This window comes from Denticeps clupeoides, chromosome 19 (assembly GCF_900700375.1).
Source record: "Denticeps clupeoides chromosome 19, fDenClu1.1, whole genome shotgun sequence".
NCBI lineage: Eukaryota > Metazoa > Chordata > Actinopteri > Clupeiformes > Denticipitidae > Denticeps > Denticeps clupeoides.
The window spans coordinates 10,730,550-10,758,058 of NC_041725.1; the positions used below are offsets into that span (position 1 = coordinate 10,730,550).

A 27,509-nucleotide genomic window follows, 5' to 3' on the forward strand; every position below is an offset into this window, starting at 1 on the left:
ACACAAGGATTCTCCCTCGCAGCCGTGACAGTACAAACTACCACACCGAGCCAGACCAGACAAACACGGTCCAAACTCGGAGGAGTCTGAGTGGCTTATCTGCAAACGTGCTTCCTGTGTTCCCCCTCCCTCCAAAAAAAAAAAGAACAAACAAAACAACATAATATTTCAGGAGCACTGGCTTTTTAACGCGTCAGCGCTTGCCTAAATCTATCTTACAAGAAAACAAGTCCTCTCTCCCTCTCCCCACACCTCCACTCCACGTGTTTGAAGAATCCCTGCCCTCAATCTTTCACTCCGTGCTGCTCACGCCGCTCTTTATCGGCCCATCTCTCCCACGGAGATAACAGCTCTTCTGTTCAGCAGAGAGACCGCTCAAGTCCCCTCTGAGTCCATCATACCGTCCCGCCGTCCCACAGTGGGACGGGAACGCGCCGGTCAACAGGACAGCATCATTACCAGTGTGGCATTCGCTGCGTTGCAGGCCGTTCGAGTACAGGCTCGGTTAATAAACCTAGCAAAACCCTGAGCAGTGCATGTAAGAAATAAAACCTCCCTCCTCCACCCCTGAAATCTGATTTAGCCATAGAGAAAAAGCGTGCAATAATAAAAAAAAAAAAAAAACTTTCCCAGTGGCATTCATGGAATGGCCACATGCTACACTCAATTAGCATGAAAACAATGAGGCTACAGTTAGAGGATTTGAGCTACGAGGATCGCCCAAGAAAACACATGCAAGGCCGGCAGACACGCACATGCACAAAATACCACTAAAGTGAGGGATTCTTTTCCCCTTCTCTCCCTAAAATAAAATGTTAAAAAATCCCCGTCTTATTCCCTGGGCAGAAGTGCTCACATTAAAACAAAAAAAAAAAAAAAAAATGGCACTGACGGTTCAGCATGCTGTACGGGCCAAAACCGCAGCGCTGAATAAAAGCATGGACAAGCGGGGCACGTGAGACACTAGACTTGTCTACCGCTCTTAACACGGTCGTGCCACTCGCCAGTGAGGACACGCCGCGCTCTGCAGATCTTTACTTCTGCTTATCGCGTGGAACCCACGACTGAGTAAAAGCCAGGCGAGCGGCCTACAGTACATGCACTTAGAAGATGGGAATATGAAATTTTTGGAAAAAAAAAACAAACAGTCCCCTCGTTTTACCCCCTAGGTGTTGAACATATTAGGGTCATTAGGGTCAGAGGCCAGGTGAAAGTCATCTCAACAGATCGTGTTAAAACCACAACCATAATCCAAGACATATAGTCACACAGTCCAGGGATGAAAAGATTAGTGACGTTTGCTCCTCTCTCGCCTTTCCATGGTGGAGCAGTGCTAAAGTCAACATCATGGGAGGAACTGAATGTATTACGGGGCAGTGGTGGCGGTGAAGGAAGCGCCCCCCGTAATCAGAAGGTTGCCGGTTCGAATCCCGCTCCGCCAAGGTGCCACTGGGCAAAGCGCCGTCCCCACACACTGCTCCCCGGGCGCCTGACATGGCTGCCCACCTGCTCACCAAGGGTGATGGTTAAAAGCAGAGGACACGTGCTGCAGTGTTTCACAAGGACAATCACTTCACTCTCCCTTTTCCATTGTGTATTTAACAATGGGGAAAGAGCACAGACCAGCAAGTACAAATGTATACGTGCACAATAATTAATACCTAATCTATAGCAGTTCTATTCACCAATGCACCGTTTCTTCTGAACCACATAGACCAGCAGAAACTGCATGTCTACAAAATAAAATGTAAATAAACCAGTTTAATGCAGAGAAAGCAGAGGCTATCGCAGGTTTGAAAGGGAGTTTCAAACGACAGAGGCCTGCAGCATGAGCAAAGATGCGTCTGTGGGTGGGTGTGTACAGCAAATGGAAATGGAGCAGCCCTCAAGCGCTCACCACATCAGGGCGCAGGCCGACCTCCTCCACCACGCTCTCCAGCCAGCCGACTCTCTCAAAGAAAATTCACTTCAGAAATGCTCCCCGGCACAAAGTATCTGAGGTATTTTCGAATGCTTACTTTAAGAGAATAAATAACTGGCCGCTTACATTGCTGAGGGTTTTTCCCCGCCCTTTTTTTTTCCTCGATGGCCCTTCACGAACATGCAGATATTTTCTCTCCTCCGCTCGGGGCAGAGGGCTCCGGTAGTGTCCTCCCTCGCTCTCTGCGGGGGTGATTCACGAGCCTGTCATCTCCCAGTGCTCAGTTCCTTCCTGTGATCTGCTTCTCCTCCAATCCCGGACAGAAGAAAGCCAGCGTGACACAGGGGCTTGCAGCACAGCTGTCAATGAGAGCCAGATGGGTGCGAATGGGAGGGGAAGCTAAGTATGATGTCCACGGGATACTCTTTAACCTCTAAAGCGGCGTTCAAAGCACCGGGGAATGTTTCGAGTGACCTCCCTCTTCCTGCTCGGCAAACCTCATGACGATGACACTACATAGAAGACTCCTGTATCACCCGTCGTATCGTTGCTTTCCTACTCCATTTCCTCTTCCCTTCGTTCAAGGATTTCCTGCCATTCCAAACATATTTCTCTCTCAGCACAATGAGCCTTTAACTGAGAGCCGGAGGAAATAAAAGGAATCCTGTATTAGTGAAATAGACTTTAGTTTGTATGGATGAACTAAAAAGGAACTAAAGCAAAGCAGGTAAAGCATTCCCCACGTGGCAAAATGCACGTGCGTCACAGAACCATTGTTCATACCAGTCATTAAATGAGCTCTGGAAAAGGGGAACTTTTAAAAGGTTTGATTCTCAGACATGATTTTTTATTTTTTTTTTTCTCCATAGACCGACTCCAGGACTGAGTGAGGGCGCTGTGGCTTGACGTCGCTGTTTATCTCCCGGCTCAACCCAAACAGGCTATATTTACTGCGGCCATGCAGGCCTGGGGAGAGCCCTTTTCCTGTCCAGAATGGTCTCTTTCTCAGAATGGAGTTGTACAGCACCGGGCACTGGGGCTTCATTCCTCCACAAAGTTCATGAATGAAAGAGAAAGGAATAGTCACGCATTCACAAACCATTCAAGTTTTCCTTCTTTTGTGTGAATTTTAAGGAGAAAAAAAGAAAAAAAAAAAAAAAAAACAGGTATGGAGAGGAAGTGTTACAAATGCAAAGGAAGTGTTGACTGGGAAAGGTGTTCATTTCAGAGAAAGAAAAAGAGTTGCAGAACTCAACGAAAAGTAGGCAAAAAGTCACATCTACATGGACATAACTCCCTTCTCTGTATCAGTGGATAACTGCAACTGTGTTCACATGATATGCATGTCCACAGTATGAAAACGAGCCAAGAAAACAGAACTACTCCATAAACCGGTGAGACTGCACTGTTGACGACTCAAAAAAGCAGTTTTTCTAGTGCAGTTTCTGAAGCTAGTTACTGGCTTATTTCCAAACCAGTATTCAACGTCTCAGCCTACATACCTTTTATTCATGTATAGATATGGACAATAACATTGCAGGCAGCACACTTCTAACAGCATTAAGTAGGTTAATTGCATTTCGATGACATCTAGGAGATTGGGACATTCCATGCCGTTTAACTTCATTTCCTTTAAATTTGTTTGTAATTTGACACAATTGGCAGGAATGATTGATGACATGGCCATGTTATTTCTTCAGAACAGATCTCAGCTGGCTCATCTCATTTATCGGCCTTCTTTTCTCCCCCCACAAAGGAATATGTTGTTACATCAGCCTACAGCAGATTAATTTTCGCTGTTTCAAATGTGTTCTTTAATGATACAGTATATTTGCATGGAAAATATCAGTGAGACGTGCACATCTGAGCAAAGATCAATGACAATGATCAAATCATACAATGCACAGGAAGTGCCTCAAATCGTGGCCAATTTCACAGATACAGTTTTTTTATTTAATAATTTCAACCCAACACACTTTTTATAGAAACCCAAACTGTTGCACGTATCCTGGAACTTGTTGAATTTGGTGAATCAAAGGACCCTTTGTAAGGCGCTTGCAGTCTTACCCCCCAAATTGTAGCCCAATAGTTCCTCCAGGGAACGACTCAGGTGAGCAGACACTGCCCGGGGGGGGGCAGCGTACGTGAAAGTACGGCGCATGCGCGACGTAAGGACACTCACCAGGAAGGGCCGCGACGGACCTCGTTTAATTCCCTTGAATAATTGATTGTTGTAAAGTAACGCAATTACAATTTTTTTTGCTCGAACGCGGCTCCGCGGCCGCACGTCGTTCCCATTACACACGCGCGCCCGCCGAGATTAGGCAAAGCGGCCCCCGTTGCGTCTTTCCCGGCCGAAGTTGGTTGGTTGGTGGACCTCGACCAGCTAGTTATGCCGAATGCTAACCAGCAGCCTCGCTCGCCGCCTCCCCACTTTGAAAACGGCGGCGCCCGAGCCTCGACACTCGCTCCCAGCAGACCCCACTTGGCCGAAGACAGCGCCCCTTACCTTGCGTCGCGGTCGCGCCTCGCGGCAAGTTAAATCCCGTCGGGGAGCCCGGCGAGGAACATTTGGAATCTCTCCGGCTCGCATTAGTTATTTCCCCCCCGTCCCAGCCAACCGAAACCGCGCTGCTCCGAGCTCGGCGCGCCGCTCTGCGCATGCGCGAACACGCTGCCTCTCGCTCGTAGTAAATTGATGGGGGCACCGCGGCGGCGGACGTCGACGCGTCGTGAGCGAGTACCGAACAATGCCAAATACTAAAAGGAATGGCCACTCGTCGTTTATTATCCCGAATGCCCAGCGCACACTTGTCCCACTTTCTTTACCCAGTAGCTACTTAAAGTTTAAACAAGATGATAAATTATATATGCACGGACTGGAAAAGCTGGTTTGCTACAATTGTTTGATGATTAAAACCCATTTCAGGATGAGGCAGTTGAAAACACCCCCGTGTGCTTCAGCTATTATTTTACTTTGTGGTAAACAGCACGATCTTGTGGCCATTGTTGTAAAATGGGATTGTCTTGGGATGTAATTAATACATCTCGTTACATCAACCGCGTATTACATTATAAATCAGATGTTATGCAATGGTATTAGACAGTTCATGAATAAAGTAGTGTTGGGGGATGCAATGCCCATATATCACATCATTGAATCTCTCTGAAAGAAACTGATAAATGTAGTAGGGAGTTTGCAGAAACGGAGATTTAGCATGCACAGTGTTCTTCTCACCACAATTTCCCAAAGGCTTGTTAATTAACATTTAGTCAGATGGATTTCATATTTGTGGACAAACATTCGATATTTAGTATAATATTCAGTGTGTAATAGAGCAAAGGCACCCATAGCCAACTTGTATTGAGATCTATATGTTTATATATGTTAAATTTTACATTTTAACACATATTTACATTTAATTCTGATAGCAGATTGATGAAAGAGGACAGAAAGCAAATGATTTTACATGATAAACAATAGCTTGTCTCTTTGTGCCTTAGCACAATAGGGTTGCCTCTCCGTATCATCCTGCTGAGACACTTGCTGTTTCTCACCTTCTTGACCCAAGACGATTCCTTGTTTTCACAATGTATATCCAATGCTGCAGAAATGTTACAGTTCTCTTGACTGACACCCTTCGACAATGTGATAGCTTGGTGTCATTTATTGTTTTGTGTTTTTCAGGTATGTTGGTTTTCCAGTTGAATTGTGCATTTTTATGGGTCACATTAAAGGTGGATAGAGTTTTGAAATTATTTATTGTGGCCTTGTTTTTTATATAAGAAAAATGGGGGTGTACTTTTTTATATCCACTGTATAATAAATATGTTATGTGCTTATGGGGTAAAAAAAATGGGCATGTGAGTCAGTGCAGTTATTTTAATAATAGGTTTTTTGACAAGACAGTCTGTATCAAGTCATAATTCCATTTGAATCTTTTGTGAGTTTGATGGCAGCCTAGTGGCTTGGAGGGTGTAAGACGGAAGTGGAGCCTCTCCATTCAAAAATTCTAAATTGTAAGTATATTTGACCACACCAGGGGGCAGCACATGATGAACGTGCCTCTCACTGGTTACTTCAGCAAATTTATTTAATTTAAACTCATTTCAGGGAGCTGTGGTAGAACCATTTTAAACGTTTTTTCTACATAACAAGCTATAAATAATTTATTTTATTGATTCATATGTACCATACCAATTAATTACAATGTTTTTTCTATTATTTCGAACATATGATACACTTAATATATACTTTACTGTTCTATTAGCTAAGATACATTCTGAACATCTAAAATGTTCCTTATATTCAGAAACAGCCTTAGGTTTGATTATTTGATGCACCTCAGTACTACTAATAATAATAACAATAATCAGGATGATTATGATGATAATAATGGAAATTAGGAAATGGAAAATAATGGAAATTTGCACTCTATATATATATATATATATATATATCTCAATGTAGTCCTGAGCGTGACGTCTATGCACGTGGAAAAAGAACTTCATTTCCCAGAAGACCTTGCTCCCTGCCAACCCCCCCCTCCCGTCCAGCCGGTGTATTTGGATACAAAGTCAGCCCTGACAGCTCGCTCCGCAGAATGGCACGTCGTCTCTGAGAGGAAATAAAACGTCTGGATTGCAATGGACAACTGACCCGAATGGGTAAAAACTACCGCGCTATTTTCGTCGTGGAATTAGACTATTTAATTCGAGTGAGGACATACAGCAGCGTTATCACACGCCCATGCGACGGTGTGTTATGGATGTTATGACGGACAGACGATAATCTAGGCTACCCGAAATATAGATGCAAAAATCTGAAGTCGGAAAATGGGAAATGTGGGCTTTTACTAAGAAGATTGCACCGACATCAAAAGGAAACAGACAGCTTTTATAGGCCATATTTTACCATTATTATTGTTGTTATTATATTATTATTATTATATTTATGGTGATGGTGAAATTGCGACCCACGGATTCATACGGCGACGGACAAACATTATCGACGATTGCATCGACTTGTTTTAACCACGTCCTCCCGGATCACAGTGACTTTTACTCAAATATTTGTCCTCGGAACCATTGTGATTCTTTGAAGAGACACAACATTTGACTCATCGGTATACAACGTCCACCCGACGTCCACAGCGGCGGCAGAAGCGCTTTCATAATGGGGACGCGTTGGCGACGTTCCCTGTAAATATACGTCTTATTCGCAGATGAACGGACGTGGAAGAGGCGGCTGGTGCGACTGTTGTTACGCCTGTGCTAACGGGATTAATCCTGGGAACTTGTAGGCTGCGGCGGGGAGCTGCACGAAGGCGATGCACGCTGCTGAGAAACGATCCGGTGTGAAAAGGTGCAGAGGTAGAGTCACAATTCACGCCTTCGAATGGACGAGTGGCCTGGATCTCTGAACCAAACCATGGTTGGCTCTCAGATTGACTTTGAAATAACAACCAGGTATGCAAATAAACATTCCGTCTCCATATTAAGAAGGACACCTTGTGCACCTATAAATTAAAGGTAGATTAGGTTCATGTGATAAGTCTGATGCAAAAGTATGTATGTAATACTTTATGTAGTTGGATATAGGCACCCCTCACATGGACTGTAGGTACTTTAGTGGGACATGGTGTCTCATGCAAAGCTGCCGTTTTGATCAGCTACAAAGAACGTGGTCCTAACTTGGACAGATGGGGTTTTCTCAGTGAGTACATCCATGGAAACGCGTGGACGTTAACTTGGACATGTCCGCTAGATGGGAAGGACAATTTTGAAAGCGGCGGACTTTCAGTGTGCCACTGAGAGTAGCATTGGGGACAGCGATCCGTACACACAAGCGATCGATTTCGCTCCCCTCATTACGGAGGTCAGGTTCTAGTCGATGGGCTCTGCATGGATGTTGTGTGTGAGTTGATGGAGGGCCTGCCCCAGCTGATAAGCCCACACCGCTGACCAGTCTGCGGTTCAGCCATGGACCCGTACGCCAGACGGACTGGTACCGGCGGGGCGGCCCCACTACCATGTTCCGGGTGTGGGGGCTGCTGTGGGCCAGAGGCCCCCTCCTCGACCTCCTGTCCCCCAGACCTGACCCAGCCACCACCCTTAACACAGGCGGAGAATGGGAGCAGCTGGAACTCCACCATTTCTTCCTCTGGCTCTCCAGACTCACACCTCCATACTGGAGGTAACAATCCTTATTGGACGGCGGTATTTGACTATGAAGCTACAGCCGACGAGGAGCTGACACTGCGGCGTGGGGACCTGCTGGAGGTTCTCTCAAAAGACTCCAAGGTGTCTGGTGATGAGGGCTGGTGGACGGGCAAAATCCAGGATAAGGTGGGCATCTTCCCCAGCAATTATGTAACCCAGCGAGACACCACCTACCCCAACCTGTCCCCTACTGGTCTCCTGGCGGGTGGGGAGAGTCCACTGGAGATTGACTTCTCAGAACTCAGTTTGGAGGAGGTGATTGGAGCAGGAGGATTTGGGAAGGTGTACAAAGGCGCGTGGCATGGGGAGGAGGTGGCGGTGAAGGCTGCACGGCAGGACCCTGACGAGGACATCAGCGCCACTGCGGAAAGTGTGAGGAAGGAGGCGAGGCTTTTCTGGATGCTCAGACACCCAAACATCATTTCGTTACGTGGGGTCTGCCTGCGTGAGCCCAACCTGTGCCTGGTGATGGAGTATGCCAGGGGGGGCGCACTCAATCGAGCGCTGGCAGGGAAGAAAGTGCCCCCACGTGTGCTGGTGAACTGGGCGGTGCAGATTGCCACTGGTATGGACTACCTGCACAACAAAACCATTGTGCCCATCATTCACAGAGACCTCAAGTCCAGCAACAGTAAGTAATCCACAGGGATGCCCAGCCCTAAACACTCCAACACCATAACGGTACTCACATGCCTGTGAACGATAGATACGTGGCATCAAATGGCACAGCTTCTACCTAAAACCTGTAGCACTGATGATGATGTTGAGGAACAAGGCTGGCCACCACCCAGCCCTACTGCTTTTGCATATTCCATCTGATGCAATAACATTGTTTGTGAGTTACAGGGCTCTCAGGGTTGGAATATATTCACAAATATATGTACATATGGAGATGTTGGCAGATTAAGAATATTTTTTAGCTCCTAGGTATTTCAAACATATTGATTGTCATGGGTTTAAGGGAGCTTTCAAAGTCAGCTGACGAGACTTGATACAGAGGTACAGCAGGCTTTCATCTTCCCCTGTTCCATCTTTTAGTTGTCATCCTCTCCTCTTCCTCTCAGTCTGCTCTGAAACTCAGTGAGCTATTTTTGGACCTTTGTGCTACTTGCTGTTTAAAGACGCAGTTGCAGTTGTTGGTGTACTAGTGAGGAAAAACAACCCCTGTGCGCATATGAGGGTGCACTGTGGAAGAGATGCTGTGGACAGGAACTTCAGGAAAGATGCGATAAACGTGTCCCACCATCCATCGTAAATAGGAAAATACCTGAGGGTTTCTCAGAGTTTTCACATGGAGATGAAATGTTTTGTTTATGTGACCTCTGTGCCAAGTGCTGCCAGGAAACAGGGGTTGGGTTTGGTGACTTGTCAGGGTTTAGAGTTACAGTCCTGTAGCACTTCATTATCCAGGTGCTGGGCTCTCAGGTGTCCTCTTCATATTGCGGCGACACTTGGCATCATTGTCATAGATAAAGTACCACTCGGTGCCCTCACAAAATCCTCACTGCTTCTGACTGAAAGCATCAGGTAGTACTGCCCACAACTAAGATGGCCATGTTGGTTGAGGAGGGGAAGATCCCTTTTTTGATCTGTCAACAGAAAAAAAGTTGGTTGACACTTGACACAAAAGAGATCTCACTTAGGGGCAGTGGTGGCCTAGCGGTTAAGGAAGCGCCCCCCTAATCAGAAGGTTGCCAGTTCAAATCCCGATCTGCCAAGGTGCCACTGAGCAAAAGCAACGTCCCCACACACTGCTCCCCGGGCGCCTGTCCACTGCTCACTCAGGGTGATGAGTTAAATGCAGAGGACAAATTTCACTGTGTGCACCGTGTGCTGTGCTACTGTTTATCACAATGACAATCACTTCACTTTCTTTCTTCTTCTTTAATAAGCTTTGACAGAGAGAGGACAATGGAGTCTCAGTACAGAGACCAGCATTGATGAAGGTCACAGAGTCGGTGTTCAAGATAGTGGTTAGGAGGCCTGGTATGCAACTCTTGCTGATCTTTCTGTTGCTTGAAGGCTAATTGTATCGCAGGCAACCCTGAATGTCAGTGTATCTAGGATAATCAGATTACTGTGACCTCCTTAGGCCATGTCAATCAGTGTTTGGGAGTTTTATAGGCTGCGGTCATTGGTCAGTTCATGGCGCCGTCTTCATGCGGGTAAGGCACTTGCAGTCAGCCAAAGGCTCTTAACTCTGCCTCAAACAGAACTGATGCGTTTTATGGTGAGTCAGCACAAAGAAACCCAACACCACAGATCACCTGATCGGATCTCTGACATGCTGGTTAGGCCTGAGCTCTGGAAGCTAGAATGCCATGGCTAATGTCCCAAAAGCCCAGGGTCATATCAAATAGCAACATCCAGATGCGTTGTACCATTCTCATCATCTTGACCAGGAGATAGCATTTTACTGACTATTATGAGGCCTGGCCTGCGGAGCAGAGTGAAGATATTCCAGCCCCTGGACTGGCTTGGGTGGCTCTGTTGATCACTATAAATGAATGACAGACAGTAATGTTTTACTGCAGAGTAAATTACTGATGACAGTCACTGGGTTATGTCTCTCGGGGCGTAGAGCAGAGGTCTCATGAGAGGTGGGTGGTCAGTGAGAGAGCAGGGCAGAGAAATAGAGAGAGAGCGACATAACGAGGGAGGGACCACGGTACTGGGAACACTGCAGCGTACTAACAATGACCCCTTTATCGCATGCCCAAGACAGAGATGGGTTGACAATGACAAGAGTCACTCGACGCACGAGCAGGGCATGGGGGTGGGGGTTTGTGTGCGGAGCGATCGAGGCAGAAAGGTCTGCGTGGAGCGGTGGTCCTCATACACACAGGGTCCAGGGGAAGAAGGAATAAAGTGAAGCAGCAGCGGAATGGCCCTGGGCTCCACACCGAGGGGGGGAAGGGCAGCTATAGCCGTGATGGTGGTTGTATCCAGAGTGGGTCAGTTGTGCCTGCATTCTCCAGTGTCACAATGCCTGTGGCAGCTGAAATCCAGTCAGGGGACACTTTTCAGCTAAGTCTGAAAAAACCTCAGTGTTCAGCAACTCTCAGTGTTCAACTCTCAACCATTCTAAATTGTCGATAACTTAGAAACTTTCATATGTCAGTGAGTCTTTTTCAATTTAGAAGGTAAATGACTCAAAACACAGAAGACACTGGATCCTGTGTGATTTCACAATCCCACTGTAGCTCCCCCTACACTGAAATCTCTCTGAACCTTGGGTCTGTTTTTGTCCTGCTCGCCTTTGATCGGGTTAAAGTTTGTATTCAGAGACCAGATTCTGAAATAAAGGGTCTGTGGTGCATCTCTGACAATGCCCATGGCATACAGCTGCTCAATACCACACAAAGCTGGTACCGTGGGAACCTGAACATACAGCCTACAGATACTGGCTCTGCTTTTTACTTAAATCTGATACTTGGGTCATTTGCGGTGGTAAGCCGTTTAAATATGTGAGCAGTTTTGGTGTGAGAGAAACAGCAAACGACGAAGAAGGGGGGAAAAAAGAGAGAGTGAGGGAGGGAGAATACAATGGTGGCACCTATTATTTGCAGCAGCGACACAGATCAATGGGCAGTCAGATTGCAACTGAATCACACACATAGTGTGTGTATCCACACAGATCAATAGATTTGGGGGGGGGGAGCTCAGTGGCCGCAGCTAGAACAATGTTATCCTGCCGCATCCGAGAATTACTGAATCCACGACATGTGTCTCTTTTTACGGCTGTGCAAAGATACTACTATTTAAATGCATGTCATATCTACATTTATTGAGACTACTACATTATTTGTATTTGCCATACCAGTACAAATGTATAGATATTATTCTTTTGCATTTCAATCTTCAGCATATTTGAGTTTGTTTGATAAACCTGCTTTTTATACAATCCTGTTTCTGGAGTAGAACCGGCAAGACCGGAATTAGCCTCAGTTGTTTCTTAATGGACTAATAATGGTGGTGATAGATTGTAAGCATTTTGGGTTTGAGCTAAAATCAAAACATTTTTGAAATATAAGAAACACTAATCTAAATTTAAATGTATTGAACCTACTAACATAATTTACATGAATGTGTCATATGTAATATATGTGTCAGTTGCATGCTTATCAGATAATTTGGGCTTTTTCTGAACACTGGATGTTACCAGTGTTAAAACCAGTTACTTGCTGTTATCTAACTGTAGCTTCTAATTGATTTTGGGTACATTTCTATCACATAACTCTTACATTTGAATGTTTTCTGTACATGGAATCATTGCAAACATAGCACTGAACTTGTGATCAGTGTAAAGGTAGTTCAGAGCCCATCCAGGAACACTAGCATAGGGCAGGAACTGACCCACAAGGTGCACACACCACACACACACACACACACCTACGGCCAATTTAAAGGTGCCAGTCCACCTAGTGTACATGTGTTTGGATGGGCATGAAACCTCCATGCGCTCAAGGTCTGAGCCGGGATTCAAGCTTACAACCTTGGAGACCACATGGTCGTTATGATCTGGAAATAAGAAGCAGTTAAAATGGACATGTACACTTAGGAACATGTTCACATTGCTGAGTCAGGTTTTACACAAAGAAAACAGTGGTCAGGATGGGCACATCATTTGTTTGCGTGCACATGATAACACCTCTACAATCCAAGGACACATATTAGGAAAAATTGAAGCTGAGCCGAGCCGAGCAGCAAAGGGCAGTGCAGCAGCACCAGTGTAGTGGAGATTGGTCTAGGGGGCTAAGGCTGTCATGTTTCATGCTGCATAGCCCTGCAGTCATCCCTCTACTGCACATTCAGTGCACGCAAATTTGCATGCGTTTCCTGGTCAGTGGTTTGAATCCCAAATAGACGAAAAATGCTTCATATACGTGCAAAGGGCTGGCATGCTCAGACACATAAAAAAATAATTTGACACAAAACAAAATGTGAGTCTGTTTCCATTCCATATTACCACTCTTGAAAACGTCTGAGAACCAAGTGTAATAGCTGCACAGTTGTATTTGAATACACAATCCTTCCCAGCTCACAAACTCTTAGGCAACCACCAGCTTTTGTGAACGCGGCGGCTTTTATTTGTATGACAAAGTATTTCCCTCCAGGTGAAACAGTGCCACCCCACCGTGGATTAAAAGCCCCTAAAACAGCCCGTAGAAACGTGGCTTGAGCCAAACTGGGGTATCATTTACACAGGTGGAGCTTTTACCACCCAAACCTACAGACCAACCAGAAGGCTAATAAACATCACAGACATATTGTAATCCCTGTAGGTATGGGAGGCTGGCTCCTGCAAAATAAATGCATTTCAATGAGCTGAGGTTTTATCAGAGAGCCATTTCACTGAAAAGTGAAAAAGTAAAAAGTGTCACTTTGAGTCTTCCATTGTATGTTATTAATCTCTCCAACTGGAGCCCCTCCATATTTGTTACACTCTTTGCCTCCTTCTGTCATTGTCCTGTCCTGTCCCTCCAGCTTGGAGGATCCAGGCAACAGCTGGAAACTGAACACAGCATGGGAGAGAAGGAGGGAGTGTTCTCTCCCTGCAGGGCAGCGATGAAGTGGAAATGTAGTCTTCTACAGGCTGCACCAAGCCGGGAGAGGAATGGAGGGGGTGGCATTAAAAGGCTTCACTGGACCAGATAAAGAGGACACGCCCATTCTCTGTCATTGGCTCACGGCCATGCTTGTCATTTATACTTGGTGCCCAGCAGTAACTTTCTCCTTTGATGTCTGGTTGTGGCTGGACTGTGTCTATGTGAAAGGAATCGTTGGACTGCCTAAGAGTAATAGTGCTCTCTGTAGTTTGCGTTGTTGGTGCAGCAAGACACGACCGCGAGATGACCGCGAGCACACATGCATTTCGACTGTGGGTGTGTGCCTGGTAGCCAGGACGAGGTCCCGATTCAGCCTCTGCACGAGCAGTTTCACTCCCTTGCCCATGCTCTCTAATGTCACTGAGCTCTGATGTAAGGATTCTTAGTAGTAGTCAACAAATTGAACGATCATTTATTTACCTAGAGCTGTTACATCAAATGTTGTTTCATCCAAAACTGTCAATTTGAATTTGAATAGTTAAAAATGTGCAAAATGTCTCGATGAAAATTGAGTTAGCATGTTAGCTTAGCTTAGCATGTCATTGTTTTAAATATAATAATCCACCCTCCAATCAGTGACAAATTTATGCAGTCATCATGAATGCCATGATATTAATTATTATTGCCATCAGATCCACAAATACATTACACTTTGAGCATTTTTTAGCATATCCCTAACAATACATTTCAGCTATCATGAGTATGGAAGCTGTTTATTGCTCTTTTTCTCCTGAAAAATGTACAAAATATATTATTATATTATACAGTAAATTTTGTGATTAAAGCCTCCAACTGTTTCAGTGAGGCCTGGGGAAGCTGGAGTTGTCATAGAGACAATTCATGTAGATCTATAAGGGGTCAAGGGTCAGTCTGCTGGACTTGAACAGAGGCCTGCAGGCTGACAGCCAAAAATCAACCACTAGATCACAGCCAGCAATTTACACTAAATATTAAAACAGATATGAACTCAACAACCATTATTCTGGGACAACCTAACACTCAACCAGGCAGGTTAATTTGTAACTTCTCCTTTTTCCTGGAAATGTGTACAGACCTGCTGTCTTGGGAAAGTAGGATTCAAAACAATGATTTGCTGAAGAAAGGGTCAGTGAAAGAGAGTGGTTTTTCATTTTTTTAGATTTGTTGATTCTGTGATGTGTTTCTGTTTAGGATGTTTTGCCTACAGTCACTTTATACACTGCACTAGCGGTGGCCTAGCGGTTATGGAAGCGGCCCCATAATCAGAACGTTGCAGGTTCGAATACCGATCCGCCAAGGTGCCGCTGAGGTGCCACTGAGCAAAGCACCGTCCCCACACACAGCGCCTGTCATGGCTGTCCACTGCTCACCAGGGGTGATGGTTAAAAGCAGAGGACACATTTCGTTGTGTCACCAGTGTATCACAATGACAATCACTTCACTTTCAAATATTCATAAATTTCAAACTTATTTCCTTCATTGTGTACCCAAACAGTATGACATCATTTTCTTTGGTGGTTTACAAAAGCCAATGGAACCAGTGAATAGGATTTCAGAAATGTGGTGAAAAAAAAGTTTATGGTTTAATCTGGCATTATAATGTAGATTTTGAATAGCAGGTGAAGTGATTGTGAGACACTGCAGCTCAGCACACAGTGACACAACGAAATGTGTCTTCTGCTTTTTATCATCACCCTTAGTGAGCAGTGCTTTGTGCTGGCGGATCAGGATTCGAGCCGGCAACCTTCTGATTACGAGGCCACTTCCTTAACCGCTAGGCCACCACTGCCTGTTTCTGCTTATAGATGCATATTGCTATAATGGCAGAATAGCAGTGACTTATCTGGGATTAGTAATTGCCAAGATGTAGGGAATTTTAATTTCCATCAGTGAAATGATGGCAACAAACAAGACTTAAAATATTTAATGCATTTAGGAAAATGCCATTGGTAAGACCTGTATTGCAGGATGAAAAATACAACAAAATGCAAACAAATTTTAACCACAGCTGTCACTTTTCTAAAAAAATCACCTTCATTTTTCCCAAAGAGCTCCCAGACTGTATTAGGGAGTTGCACGGGAATGGGAACATTCTGTGTCAATGTGTGTTTCCCCCTGGAACACTGGAACATTTAAATTAAACCAGGTACAGCAGGAATGGAGACGATTTTTCCTGCAGGGATGACAACGAAGTGTATGGTAACACCACTGTAATGGTGGTGCATTGACTCCACACACCTTCTTTATGTTTAAGAATGGTTGAGTAATTGAAAGTGCACCTTTTTGCAGTTTTTTTTATAAACTGATCATGAAGGTATCAAGATTTCTTAGAATAAACTCGCTTTTATGAAGGGGTATTGTCCAAAAAGGGGAAGACATGAAGAGGTATTGTCCAACACCTTATTGCTCTAAATGCAATATCAGTCACCTGTCCAACATTTTATTTCATTGGAAGCTCTACCATTCACAAATTATTTCAGATGTGGAATAAAATGTTATCAAGCAATCGTTGCATACCTTGATTTCGACAGGAAGATTGATGACCAAGTGTTTCATAACCAGTAAAGAAAGGTCTGCTCTCTCAGCATGACAAATGTTTGGCTGGTGCTGAGTGGCAGAACCAGTGTGTCCAATGACACCATGCTCTCAGATATCAGCCAAACGCATAAGCGCGCTTTAACACTGCCAGGTGGCGTGATGTTGGCAGAAGACAAAACGCCAAATACATAACAGAAGAAAAGATGTCCTGAATCAAACACATGGTTTCTACTGTACTACTGTTCTACTGTAACAAACACACAAACACCCAATGACACATCCCAGTTTCAACATGCATGGATAAGCAGGTAGACTCATGTACACACTGTATCTGTCCCTGCACCATCTCTCTCTTTTTACCACTTCGTTCTTTCATACACACAGAAAGCACACACATGCAGAGCCCCGAGGAGACAGATGTCCCTCACTGTGACATAGGCATGGAAATAGAAAAGGGGAGAGAGGGCACAATGGCTTATTATCATCGTCAACTGCAGCATTCTCCTCTTCCTACAGCCTATATACACATGTACACACATACACAAACACACAATATAAAAAAAATCTGCAGTGGCACAATAGACTTCACTTAAGTGCCCCAGCGTCATATATATTCGTGCCACTGCACAAAGAAAATCGAGGAATGACTGCCAGAATTGCAAAATGGCTGCCAGAACAAGAAAATTCATCTCTAAAAAAAGTCAGAATATACAATACAGAATGTAACTGTTCAGCTGATAAGACTTAAGCTGAGAAATCCCATTATAAAGTGCAGAAGCCTGATGCCGTGATCCTCTTAAGGACAGAATCTGTTGCTGTTTCGAACGAGTTGTAGGTGGCCAAACCCTGCTGCTGGTGTGTCTCAGCACACACCCACACACTTGCACATGACTTCGGCCCAGTAGTCAGGTGAGTCTCAGGTGAGACTTGGCTCCTGCTGTACAAACAAAGGCTGAGTTGTGAGGCCTTGAGTCCCAACTTTGCATACGGCCGGTGATATGGGCCAGAGGGTTTCCACCACCTCCTCCCACAGTGAAACCTGCCCTGTTGACACATCAAACATTTCCATAGGCGGGCCTGCATGCGGAAACACACAAGGAAGTGGAGTGCATAAAGGCAGACTAGATGTGCCTACTTACAGTACAGGCCAAAAGTTTGGATGCACCTTCTCATTCAATGTGTTTTCTTTATTTTCATGACAATTTACATTGGTAGATTCTCACTGAAGGCATTACATTTACATTTACATTTATGGCATTTATCAGACGCCTTTATCCAGAGCGACTTACAATCAGTAGTTACAGGGACAGTCCCCCTGGAGCAATTTAGGGTTAAGTGTCTTGCTCAGGGACACAATGGTAGTAAGCGGGATTCGAACCCGGGTCTTCTGGTTCATAGACGAGTGTGTTACCCACTAGGCTACTAACAAAAAAAGGTGAAATAACTGAAACATGTTTTATATTCTAGTTTCTTCAAAATAGCCGCCCTTTGCTCTGATTACTGCTTTACACACTCTTGGCATTCTCTCGATGAGCTTCAAGAGGTCGTCACCTGAAATGGTTTTCCAACAGTCTTGAAGGAGTTCCCAGAGGTGTTTAGCACTTGTTGTCTTCTTTGCCTTCACTCTGCGGTCCAGCTCACCCGAAACCATTTCGATTGGGTTCAGGTCTGGTGACTATGGAGGCCAGATCTCCACTTATTGTTAAGTACATAACTCCACATGTGTTCATTCATAGTTTTGATAGTGAGAATCTACCAATTTAAATGGTCATGAAAATAAAGAAAACACATTGAATGAGAAAGTGTGTCCAAACATTTGGCCAGTACTGCATGTACAATGACATTACCATCATATTTCCTTCATAGTTTTTGTTAGTTACTGTTTGTAGCCCTCAAAACACAAGACATCAGCACCATAATGAGCTCCTATATTATTTTCAGTAACTATAGTTTTTTAATCCGGTAACTAGATGGAGAGGCTTTTTAGGAACATTGAAGGATTACATTTCAGTGAGATTTGAGATGACTTTGCAATTGCTTTTCCAGTGTGTGAGTCACATACATTTGAACACTTAAAAGTGGCAATAAGCATCAAATCATAAGTGCTTTAAGTGTTGCCTAATGTAAAATGGTACAGATGCAGGTAATGTGTTGAGATGACTACTATAATTGTGTGGCCACATTTAACATGGTCTTGGCTTCTGAATCACTTACTCCTTGACCTGTGCGTTTCTCTTGAGGCACATGAGCAATAAGCAGGTTTCCATTTTATCCACACAGAGGAGACCAGTGAAGAGGGCCTTGCCATTGGAGGTTGATGTAGCATGCAGAGTCTAACATTTGTGTGTTCTGGTGTGTTGTCTAGCTCTGGATTAATGATGGACGGGACAGCCATAATGCCTCGATGTCACATTATTGCTTCACCGTGTAACAGTGAATGCAAGGTGGATATGGTGGTGTGTGTATGTGTGTGCACATATATGAGGGTTACCTCCAGGTTAGCAGCTCTTGTAGCTCACTGGGGCCCTGTGGTAACTCCACACACGGTACTGTCTGAATAATATTTGATAGGGACACCGAGTGCACTGGAGGATTAATCATCCACTAAGGAATGAGGAAGATCTAGCGGAGACCAGATATCTTAAATACTCAGAAGATGCAGAAGGCCTCGTGCTGAGCAGCTGGACGACTCTGTTGTGTGCCTTGTAACTGAGACAAAATTCTACTGATGAGTAACAAACTCTTTCTTTCTTGGGAAACATAAAATATTACATACACATTGTACACATATATACATATACCAACATACAAATATACAGAGAGAATTGCAATTAGTGATACAATAAGTTTTATTGTTCTGTCTCAAAGAAGTAAAGAAAGTTTATATTTAAAGCCTAAACATTGTGTAAACCATAATATTGCAATATATTTGTTGCACTCTAATAATTTCATCTACATACAACACTCGTTGGCTTGTAAGTGTCTGTGGCTAATTGAATTACCGGACGTAATTGACAGAAACACCTTCAGAGGTGTACAGTTACTGGCTGAAGCCCATCTGCTGCTGTATGTAGTCATACACCCTCTGTAACTTTTATCATGTCTCGGTGTATGCCAAGCAAGTACAGTATAGGTAATTACATATCAACGTAAAATGTATGGCTACACAGCAAAATGATTTATTCATTTTGTGTAAAAAAAACTATATATATATGCAACATTTGCTTGGCTTGTCTAATGGAAATCACCATCAACTCTCCATCCAGAGTTGTCTTTAGGATGGTCTTTATCAGCAGCAGCCCTCATGCGTGTGCAGATTTTCCCGTGTCTGCTTTGGCTCCCTCAAATACGGCTGTTCAGGATGCTGTTGCTCATTAAATTTGAAGAGATGATTTCTCACAGACATATAACTATTTAGAACTATATTGCGTAAACAAACATTTGCCATTTTTATCAAAATTTCATACTGCTTTAAAATGAGGCTTACAGACAATACACTGTCCTGTCATGTCTCTTTATTTGCTTTATCAAGCATTTTCATCATTCTCTTTCATTGTTGTTCCTTCAGTCCTCATCCTGGAGCCGGTGGAGAGGGATGACCTGAGTGGGAAGACCCTGAAGATCACAGACTTTGGCTTGGCACGGGAATGGCATTGTACAACTAAAATGAGTGCAGCAGGCACCTACGCCTGGATGGCCCCGGAGGTCATTAAGCTGTCGCTTTTCTCCAAAAGCAGTGATGTCTGGAGGTAGGACAGGCTCCAGGAATATGGAGAAGGATGTAAGGGGAGGAGAGGAGGAGGTGGGATGAGGGATCCGTCTCAGCCAACTGCTGCCAGGAAAGGAGAAAGGGAAAAAAAGATTTTCATCTTTAAAGCACAGTGTGGAGTCGGATTTCATCTACTGCTGGGCTGTCTCTTTTGGAAGTAATTAGATATGCATGCTACAGAAGGGTGACAAAGTAAAGGAAAAGCCAACATAATGTGCCTCAGTAGGGTGTTGGGCACCATCAGATACCAGAAGAGCACCAGCTCCCCTTGTTCCCAAAATCTACAGTCTTTGTTTCTCCACCAGAGAAATATTCCTGTGTAGTATTCATGAGGTCCAAAATGTCCTTAGGCATTACGTTAGGTTGAGATCTGGTGACTAAAGGTTATCATATATTATTCATATATACTGTATCCATTTCATATTCATCAACCCTTCATTTTACATGGACCCATGCCATGACAGCAAAATGCCTCTCAAATTTGTCACCTGGCTTCAAATTTGTCACCTGAATGTAGTGAGGCTTTTGAAATGCAGTTACTAACCGGACTTCTTTTTATATCCTTAGTTTTGGGGTGTTGTTATGGGAGCTGCTTACTGGGGAGGTGCCCTACCGGGAAATTGACGCCCTTGCAGTGGCCTATGGAGTGGCCATGAATAAGCTGACCCTCCCAATTCCATCCACCTGCCCTGAGGCCTTTGCCCAGTTGTTGGGAGGTAAGAGCCAAGATTGCTGCCTGAGGGTCTACAGTTGCATACTGAAGTGATTGGTTGAGACGGTCTGAGCTGAGGAGATGAGACAGAATGACCTTATCATTTCCTAGGGCCTGCAGCACATCTCACTGTCACTCATCCCTGTTAGGTTTTCCTTGTATCTTCTCATTCAGTACTTGTGTTTCATCCTGTATTCATGACTTTTCTTATTCAATTACCATAATGTATGTTCCAATGTTTCCTTAACATTCGTCTGCTTTTCTCTCTATCCTCTCACTCCATTACTCAGAGTGCTGGAGCCCGAACCCGCACAACCGACCCTCATTTGGTACCATCCTGAAGCGATTGCTGGCCATTGAGCAGTCAGCCATGTTCCAGATGCCTCTGGAGTCCTTTCACTCTTTGCAGGAGGACTGGAGACTGGAGATCCAGCAGATGTTTGATGAGCTGCGGGCTAAAGAGAAGGTAAGGGAAGGTTTGGTATGTCAACCCTATAGGGGATGATTATTCGTATTTATTTGATCTTTCTTGTGTCCTTTTTATTTGTTTACTAGTTCTTCTAACATTTATATTTTTGTGATATGTATGCATTGATATAGCCCAGCCAGTGTTGGAAATGTAACTACATTCATGCAAAAGGACCTTAGAGCAACCAACATACAAGATTTGCTTGATTCATACTTTTCTTTTACTGGATATATATTCGTTAGAAAGAAAGGTGACATTTTTGATGAATATTGATTGAATGAGAGAAGCTCCTCATCATCTGCACTAAAACTAGAATTATAATTGAGTTCTTCAGTTCATTTATCTGTCCTCTGTATGGATGCTGTAGGAGCTGCGCTCATGGGAGGAGGCGCTGGCACGGGCAGCAGAGGAGCAGAAAGAGCAGGAGGAGCAGCTGAAGAGGCGTGAGCAGGAGCTGGCTGAGCGAGAGATTGACATTGTGGAACGTGAGCTCAACATCATCATCCACCAGATGTACCAGGAGAAGCCACACGTGAAGAAGCGAAAAGGCCACTTTAAGAAGAGCCGCCTGCTTAAACTGGGCCGAGACAGCAACTGCATTAGCCTGCCCTCTGGTGGGTAGAAGTGGAACTGCACACAAATTTCAGCTTCGCAGGAGCTTTTAAAATAAGCTTTTTAACTAGGAGACATACATCACAGAATCAAATCTGAAAAACTTTTAACTCATTTATTACAGAAATGATGAAGAGGGCTTTTGCTTCTTAAATACCAACTATTTGCACATTATAGCCTCTCCAAATATTTATTTAAACTTTATTGTCCTTTTGAACCTTTACTAGTCCCTTGAACCTTTACTAGTCCTCGTGATATTTTTTTTTTTAACTAGTAACTTATGACTAGCCTTTACTTTTATTTCCATAAATGAAAGATTCCGTTACAACAGATATAATATATTTTCATATAGGTTTTGATTAATAGTGTAATTATATTGCATTAATTAATTTAAATACACTGTGGTCATTTGTGTTCATGTCTTTGTATATTTTTATGTGTTTAAAGTATGTGTACCTATGTGTAAAATGCATATTTTTGTCTTGTCAGTTTAGGCTTTTTATGAGGCTGTGTGTGTACATCTGCCTGTGTTTTTTATATGTCAGTACTATGTGTGTGTTTGTGTATGCACTGCATGCACTACTTAACTGTTCTTTCTTTTCTCCCCTTCAGGCTTTGAGCATAAAATCACTGTACAAGCATCACCCAGTGTTGACAAGTGGAAGACACAGGGCACTGAGAGCACCACGCCTCCGGCCAGTCCAGGGGTCATCCCTCGTCTCAGAGCCATACGATGTGAGTGCAGGTCTGGTCAAACATGAAACACAGGAAAGGGTGGAGGAAACTTAGGGGTGGTACAGCTATTTCCACTTGACCCATGACCAGTCCTATACAGGGGTAAAAGGTTGTTTCTGTCGTCTCTGTGTATGTAAAGGGAAATCCTGTCAGTCAGTTAACCATTTAAGCACAATAATAATACATGTTTGCATAAATAAGTCCTTGATAAGCAATATTGCTCAGCATGACATAAAGCAGATATAATCACTGCTTCAGGTAATGTGGTAGCCTGTGATAGAAGTACAGTGGGATTTATTAATGTAAAAATCTATATAAACAGTTTATTTTCCCTTAGCAATGCATTACAGAAAAAGCCCTGTAAACCAAGATCTTGGTGCTTTGAAGATACATGTGGCAGCTTGATGCAACTGCTCCTTCAGCATGTACCCTCACAGTAAACCTGTGCTTTTAATGTCTCACTGTGTCCCATGTACACTTTTGGTCACTTTGGGCAGTGGTGGCCTAGCGGTTAAGGAAGCGGCCCCGTAATCTGAAGATAGCCGAATCCCAATCCGCCAAGGTGCCACTGAGCAAAGTACCGTCCCTACGCCGTGACAGGCATCCCCGGGCGCCTGTCATGGCTGCCCACTGCTCACTAATTGTGTTCGATTAAAAGCTTAACTTAACATGCCTTCTGCACATTAAAGCCATTACACATTTCATACAATATTTTTTACTTGTATATTGCTTTATATTTCTCTATAGTTTTTTTTTTAATATTAGTGTATACAGAATTATATATGGGGAGTGTATATGATGTTTGTATGATGAAAATGATCTTGAGTGTTCTGTATTGTAAAAATGTCTTGTTCATTTATGGTGGCCCCCAGTAACACCCAGTGATGGCAGGAAGACATGGAGCCGCTCTGCTGTATGTAAGAAGGAGGATCTGGCTGGTGGAAAGAAGAAGGGTCGCACCTGGGGCCCCAGCTCCACCCATCAGAGACAGAGGGATGGAGGGCAGGAAAGGTAATTTCCCTTGAAGCCACATAGGGCTAATTTTGGATGCCCTGGTGGCGGTTCTGCAAATTTCGTTTCTTGTTGTTTTGTTCCATGTTTATCTGAGCTGCATGATAGACAAACATGATTTGGACACACTAAACATATTGTAAAAGATACTTGTTCCTTTGGATATGAACTGGCATTGTTTGCATGTTGAGCTTGATTATCTGTTTCAGGTTAAAGTCACTGGGGGAGGGAAGCAAAGTGTGGTCATCAAGTGCTCCTAACCTGGGCAAGTCCCCAAAACATGCCCCCATGACTGCTGGCTTCTCGAGCCTAAATGAAATGGGTGAGTCTTTTCACTAATCAGTGAACAACAATCTGGATTATTCATTCATGCCATCACAATACCCTCACACCCCCAATCCTTCTTCACCAGAGGAGCACTGTGAGGGAGACTCGCCCATGTCCCAGATACCACCGGAGGCCAGTAGTAATGGTTCGGTGGATGAAAGCGGCCCCTCATGGGTGGGTGTGGGGTCTAGTGCTGGGCTGCAAGATTCAGCACGCCGCTGCAGCCAGCGTAAGAAGAGCGATCTCCTGCTGCTGGGCTGCGCCTCCATCCTTGCATCCATCGGCCTTGGACAGGACCTTCTACAGCTGGGAAAACAGCAGGTACAAAAAGAGAGACAGATCCAGGGAGGTAAAACATGGAGAAACTGTGAGATAAAGACAGGGTACCACCTCCACCTAACCTCACTTCATTCATAGAAAAGCATTTATAATCAGGTTTGGAGAAGGGCTCAAGCCTCAGTAGTCATTTCATATATATAACCCATAAATATATAGTCATTTCATATATATAACCCATCAGAGCCACTTGAGGAAAGAAGAGGTATGAAAAGGGTATCTTTTTGTCCACATATTATTATTCAGTATCCTTCCATTACCTGTCCCCCCATAGAAAACCGAGAACATGGCCTCAGGTCACTAAAAGGAAACAAAGTCTTCTTCCTGTTTGAAGAGTTAGAGATGTCATGGTTGAGAATGTTTTGATAGAATGTTTTGCAGGAAAAGGTTAAAGGTAATGTTTGTGTGACATTCACAGGTGTGTCAGGATGAGGAAGTGCACGAGGAGCAGCGTAAGAAGAAGGAAGGGCTTTTCCAGCGCACCGGGCGCTTCCGCCGCAGCACGTCGCCACCAAGCCGGACGCTGTCACTCTCGCTGTCCCACCCACGGCATCACCAGGACTCCACACTGCCCTGTCTGGATCCATCGCCCTCCGTCACCCTGCTCTCACTGTCATCACTCTCTGACTGCAATTCCACAAAGTCACTACTGCCAACCGACCTCGATGACATCATTCCCAGTCCAGTCGCCACCCTGCCGTCCACCTCACCTGCGCCCGCGCTCAACCCTCTACTGGACCTGCGGGCGGAGAGTTTCAAGCGTGAACCCAATCAGTCACTCACACCCACCCATGTCTCTGCTGCCATGGCACTAAGCCGTGGGCACCGGCGCACCCCCTCTGATGGTGCCATCCGGCCGCGGGCACAAACTGTAGTGGTACATCGGCGCACTCCCTCAGATGGCAGCATGCCTATCCTGCCACCACAAGCCCCGACCACCACACCACACACAGGTAAGAGCGACAGAATCGGCTTTTTTAAATGCTGCTTTACAGTTTAAGTGTTAAATAACTGTGGAACATTTGCTGGAATCCAGGCAATCTTGATGTTGTACTCATCTCAGGACCCTGGTCACTACCAGACCAAACATGCAGATAGATTGCAAGCACTCTAATTCAGGAGCCCTGATTGGTTCCTGGTGAATCTGACATTTGCTGACATTGAGTCAATAAAGTATTTCTGGACTTGTGAAATAGATCTGCCTGTTCTTCATTCTGGCTGGTGAATAAAACATATCCTTCTAAGATGTCACAATAACATACTGGCTTTACCTTACAACGCTGGTAGGGAGTGTCTTCTTCCATCTTTCCATCGCTCTCTGTTCTGTTTGTGTTCTGTTCTGTCCCCTGGCTGACTCCTCTTATGCTTTCTCAGGTTCCCGTGACACCCTGGACATCCCTCGTCTGCCTGACCCTTCCGTCATGTTCCCGCAAATGCTTCGCCGCAAACCTGCGCCTCAAGCCCCTGTACCAGATTCAGATGACCAAGGGCTCACTGGGACACTTGAGAGGCCCAAGACACTAGAGTTTGCTCCCAGACCCAGGCCCACCCCAGCACGGACCAGGCCAGATCCCTGGAAGCTGTCCTCCATCTCGCGCACCCTGAGCTCGTCGCCGGGCAGCAGCTGTGACAGTCCCCTGGGCTCTGGGGACAGCAGTGCGGGCACAGCACGGCCATCCCTCTTAGACATGGACATGGAGGGCCAGAGTCAGGACAGCACGGTGCCGCTGTGTAGTCAGCAGCCCCCGCCTGCACTCTGTGGGCAGCACTTCTCCTAGGGGTGTCCTTCATGGCATGATGGGTAATCCCAGCATTGTGTGTGATGCTATTCCTCCATCAGTCCAACAGCATTCTTCTATCCCTAAAATAAAAAGAGGAACCCTCTAACAGACGATACAGGAAATTTTGCGCACAGCTGACTCCTGGCTTTCCATGGAGACTTGAGGAAGAATTTTATTTAAAATGCTTGTATCATTCCTTCCTGTCTGTTCATAAATTTTTAATCCACTGGAATAAGTCTATTTGTGTGTGTGTGTCTGAGATTTTGTGTGTAAGCATGCAAACTTGCAATGACAATTAAAGGCTTAAGTTGTTCTGTCAACTGTAATAAATTCCTAAAATAGATGTAATTATATTATTTTTTGATTGTTATTATCTTTTTTTCTATGTTTTTATGGAAGTGACTGAACAACTCAATGGCCTTTGCTGGTCTGAATATAATAGCAGGAGCCCCTGTAAGCAACAGCCAGGATTATTCACAAGGAATCAAATGCCATGCAGTTTGCAGAGGCCTTTTTTACTCTAGTGTATGGATGTACAAATTGTGAATGCACGATACTTTTGTGTGAATATCATATACATAGAGTAGCCCATGACACATTGTGTGAAATAGGCTGATCTCATATCCTGAGCGTCTTTGATCCTTTCTCATCATACACTGTTTTTGTAAGAGAACACAATTCCCCTTTCATTTCAAACCCCAGTGTGAGCTGGAAGGGGGTACAGGCCAAATACGAAAAAATTTGGGTTTGATCCGTTTGCAATAAATACGTCAGCTACCTGCTTTCTACTACTGAACCTCAGACGACCATTTAAGATGCCTTTACCTTTGTGATGGAATTTTCATAATCTCATCCACCAAACATGGGCTCACGTCCCCCCTGTGTCTGTACTGAATGAAAACTGAAGGCTTTTATGGGTTTTTACTCCTTTGGATTTTATTTTGGATTGCAATGAGAGGACGAGCCACTTCTCTGATGCAGGCGACTGCTGCCACAGTCAAGGTGAACAGAGATGGAAGGGACACAGAAAATACTTTAAATGCAGCAGAGTTTGGCCCAGTAACAGGCAGTATTTTGGTCATGTACAAGGCAAGTGTGTGTGTGAGTGTGTGTGTGTGTTGTTCAAGGTTTCCATTTGAAAGAGTTGTATAAAAGGGAACTTTGTATAAAAGGGATGGAATAAATTTATTCCAATAACCTCTGTGTGTTGAAGAATGCTCAAAAGTATTTATTGAAATAACTGTTCCATTTGAAATTCTAATTAATTATTGTTATTATTTGTCTCAGATGCCTGTGTGTGTGTTTATATATTTAACATGAAAGCCAAACAACAAAAACCAAGCAATTACTCTTTCATGTCATAGTTGGGCCTTTCTGTTATAAACAAGGGATACTGGTGTTTGAGACTGATGAATGAATTGTACGGAATGAGTGAATTAAAAGGTGGAGATACTTCATGAGGCCTCATTGTCTGTGGCAACTTTAAGC

At 44.4% G+C, this 27,509-nt stretch overlaps 2 protein-coding genes across 2 annotated transcripts in view; one reads left to right on the forward strand and one right to left on the reverse strand.

Moving 5' to 3' along the window:
- The window catches only part of sipa1l3 (signal-induced proliferation-associated 1 like 3), a 51,759-nt gene extending 47,191 nt beyond the window's left edge, over positions 1-4,568 (reverse strand). The window contains exon 1 of the mRNA XM_028962109.1: positions 4,431-4,568. The gene's annotated coding sequence lies outside the window, so the exon portion shown is untranslated. The remainder of the gene's footprint in view (positions 1-4,430) is intronic.
- Positions 4,569-6,487: 1,919 nt separating this feature from the next.
- map3k10 (mitogen-activated protein kinase kinase kinase 10) lies at positions 6,488-27,478 on the forward strand. The gene is made up of 11 exons (XM_028962349.1): positions 6,488-8,774; positions 19,838-20,018; positions 20,606-20,754; positions 21,041-21,216; positions 21,587-21,833; positions 22,444-22,566; positions 23,439-23,577; positions 23,787-23,899; positions 23,990-24,225; positions 24,659-25,193; positions 25,615-27,478. The coding sequence occupies exons 1-11, from the start codon at positions 7,904-7,906 to the stop codon at positions 26,016-26,018; spliced, it is 3,174 nt and encodes a 1,057-aa protein (XP_028818182.1). The 5' UTR covers positions 6,488-7,903; the 3' UTR covers positions 26,019-27,478.
- The last annotated feature ends 31 nt before the right edge of the window (positions 27,479-27,509 follow it).

Excerpts from the sequence above, each read along its gene's own strand:
- map3k10 (XM_028962349.1), top strand. The coding sequence starts at position 7,904 with ATGGACCCGTACGCCAGACGGACTGGTACCGGCGGGGCGGCCCCACTA. Across the intron at positions 21,217-21,586 it reads AGCTGCGGGCTAAAGAGAAG|GAGCTGCGCTCATGGGAGGA; the intron begins GTAAGGGAAGGT and ends TGGATGCTGTAG. Across the intron at positions 25,194-25,614 it reads GACCACCACACCACACACAG|GTTCCCGTGACACCCTGGAC; the intron begins GTAAGAGCGACA and ends ATGCTTTCTCAG.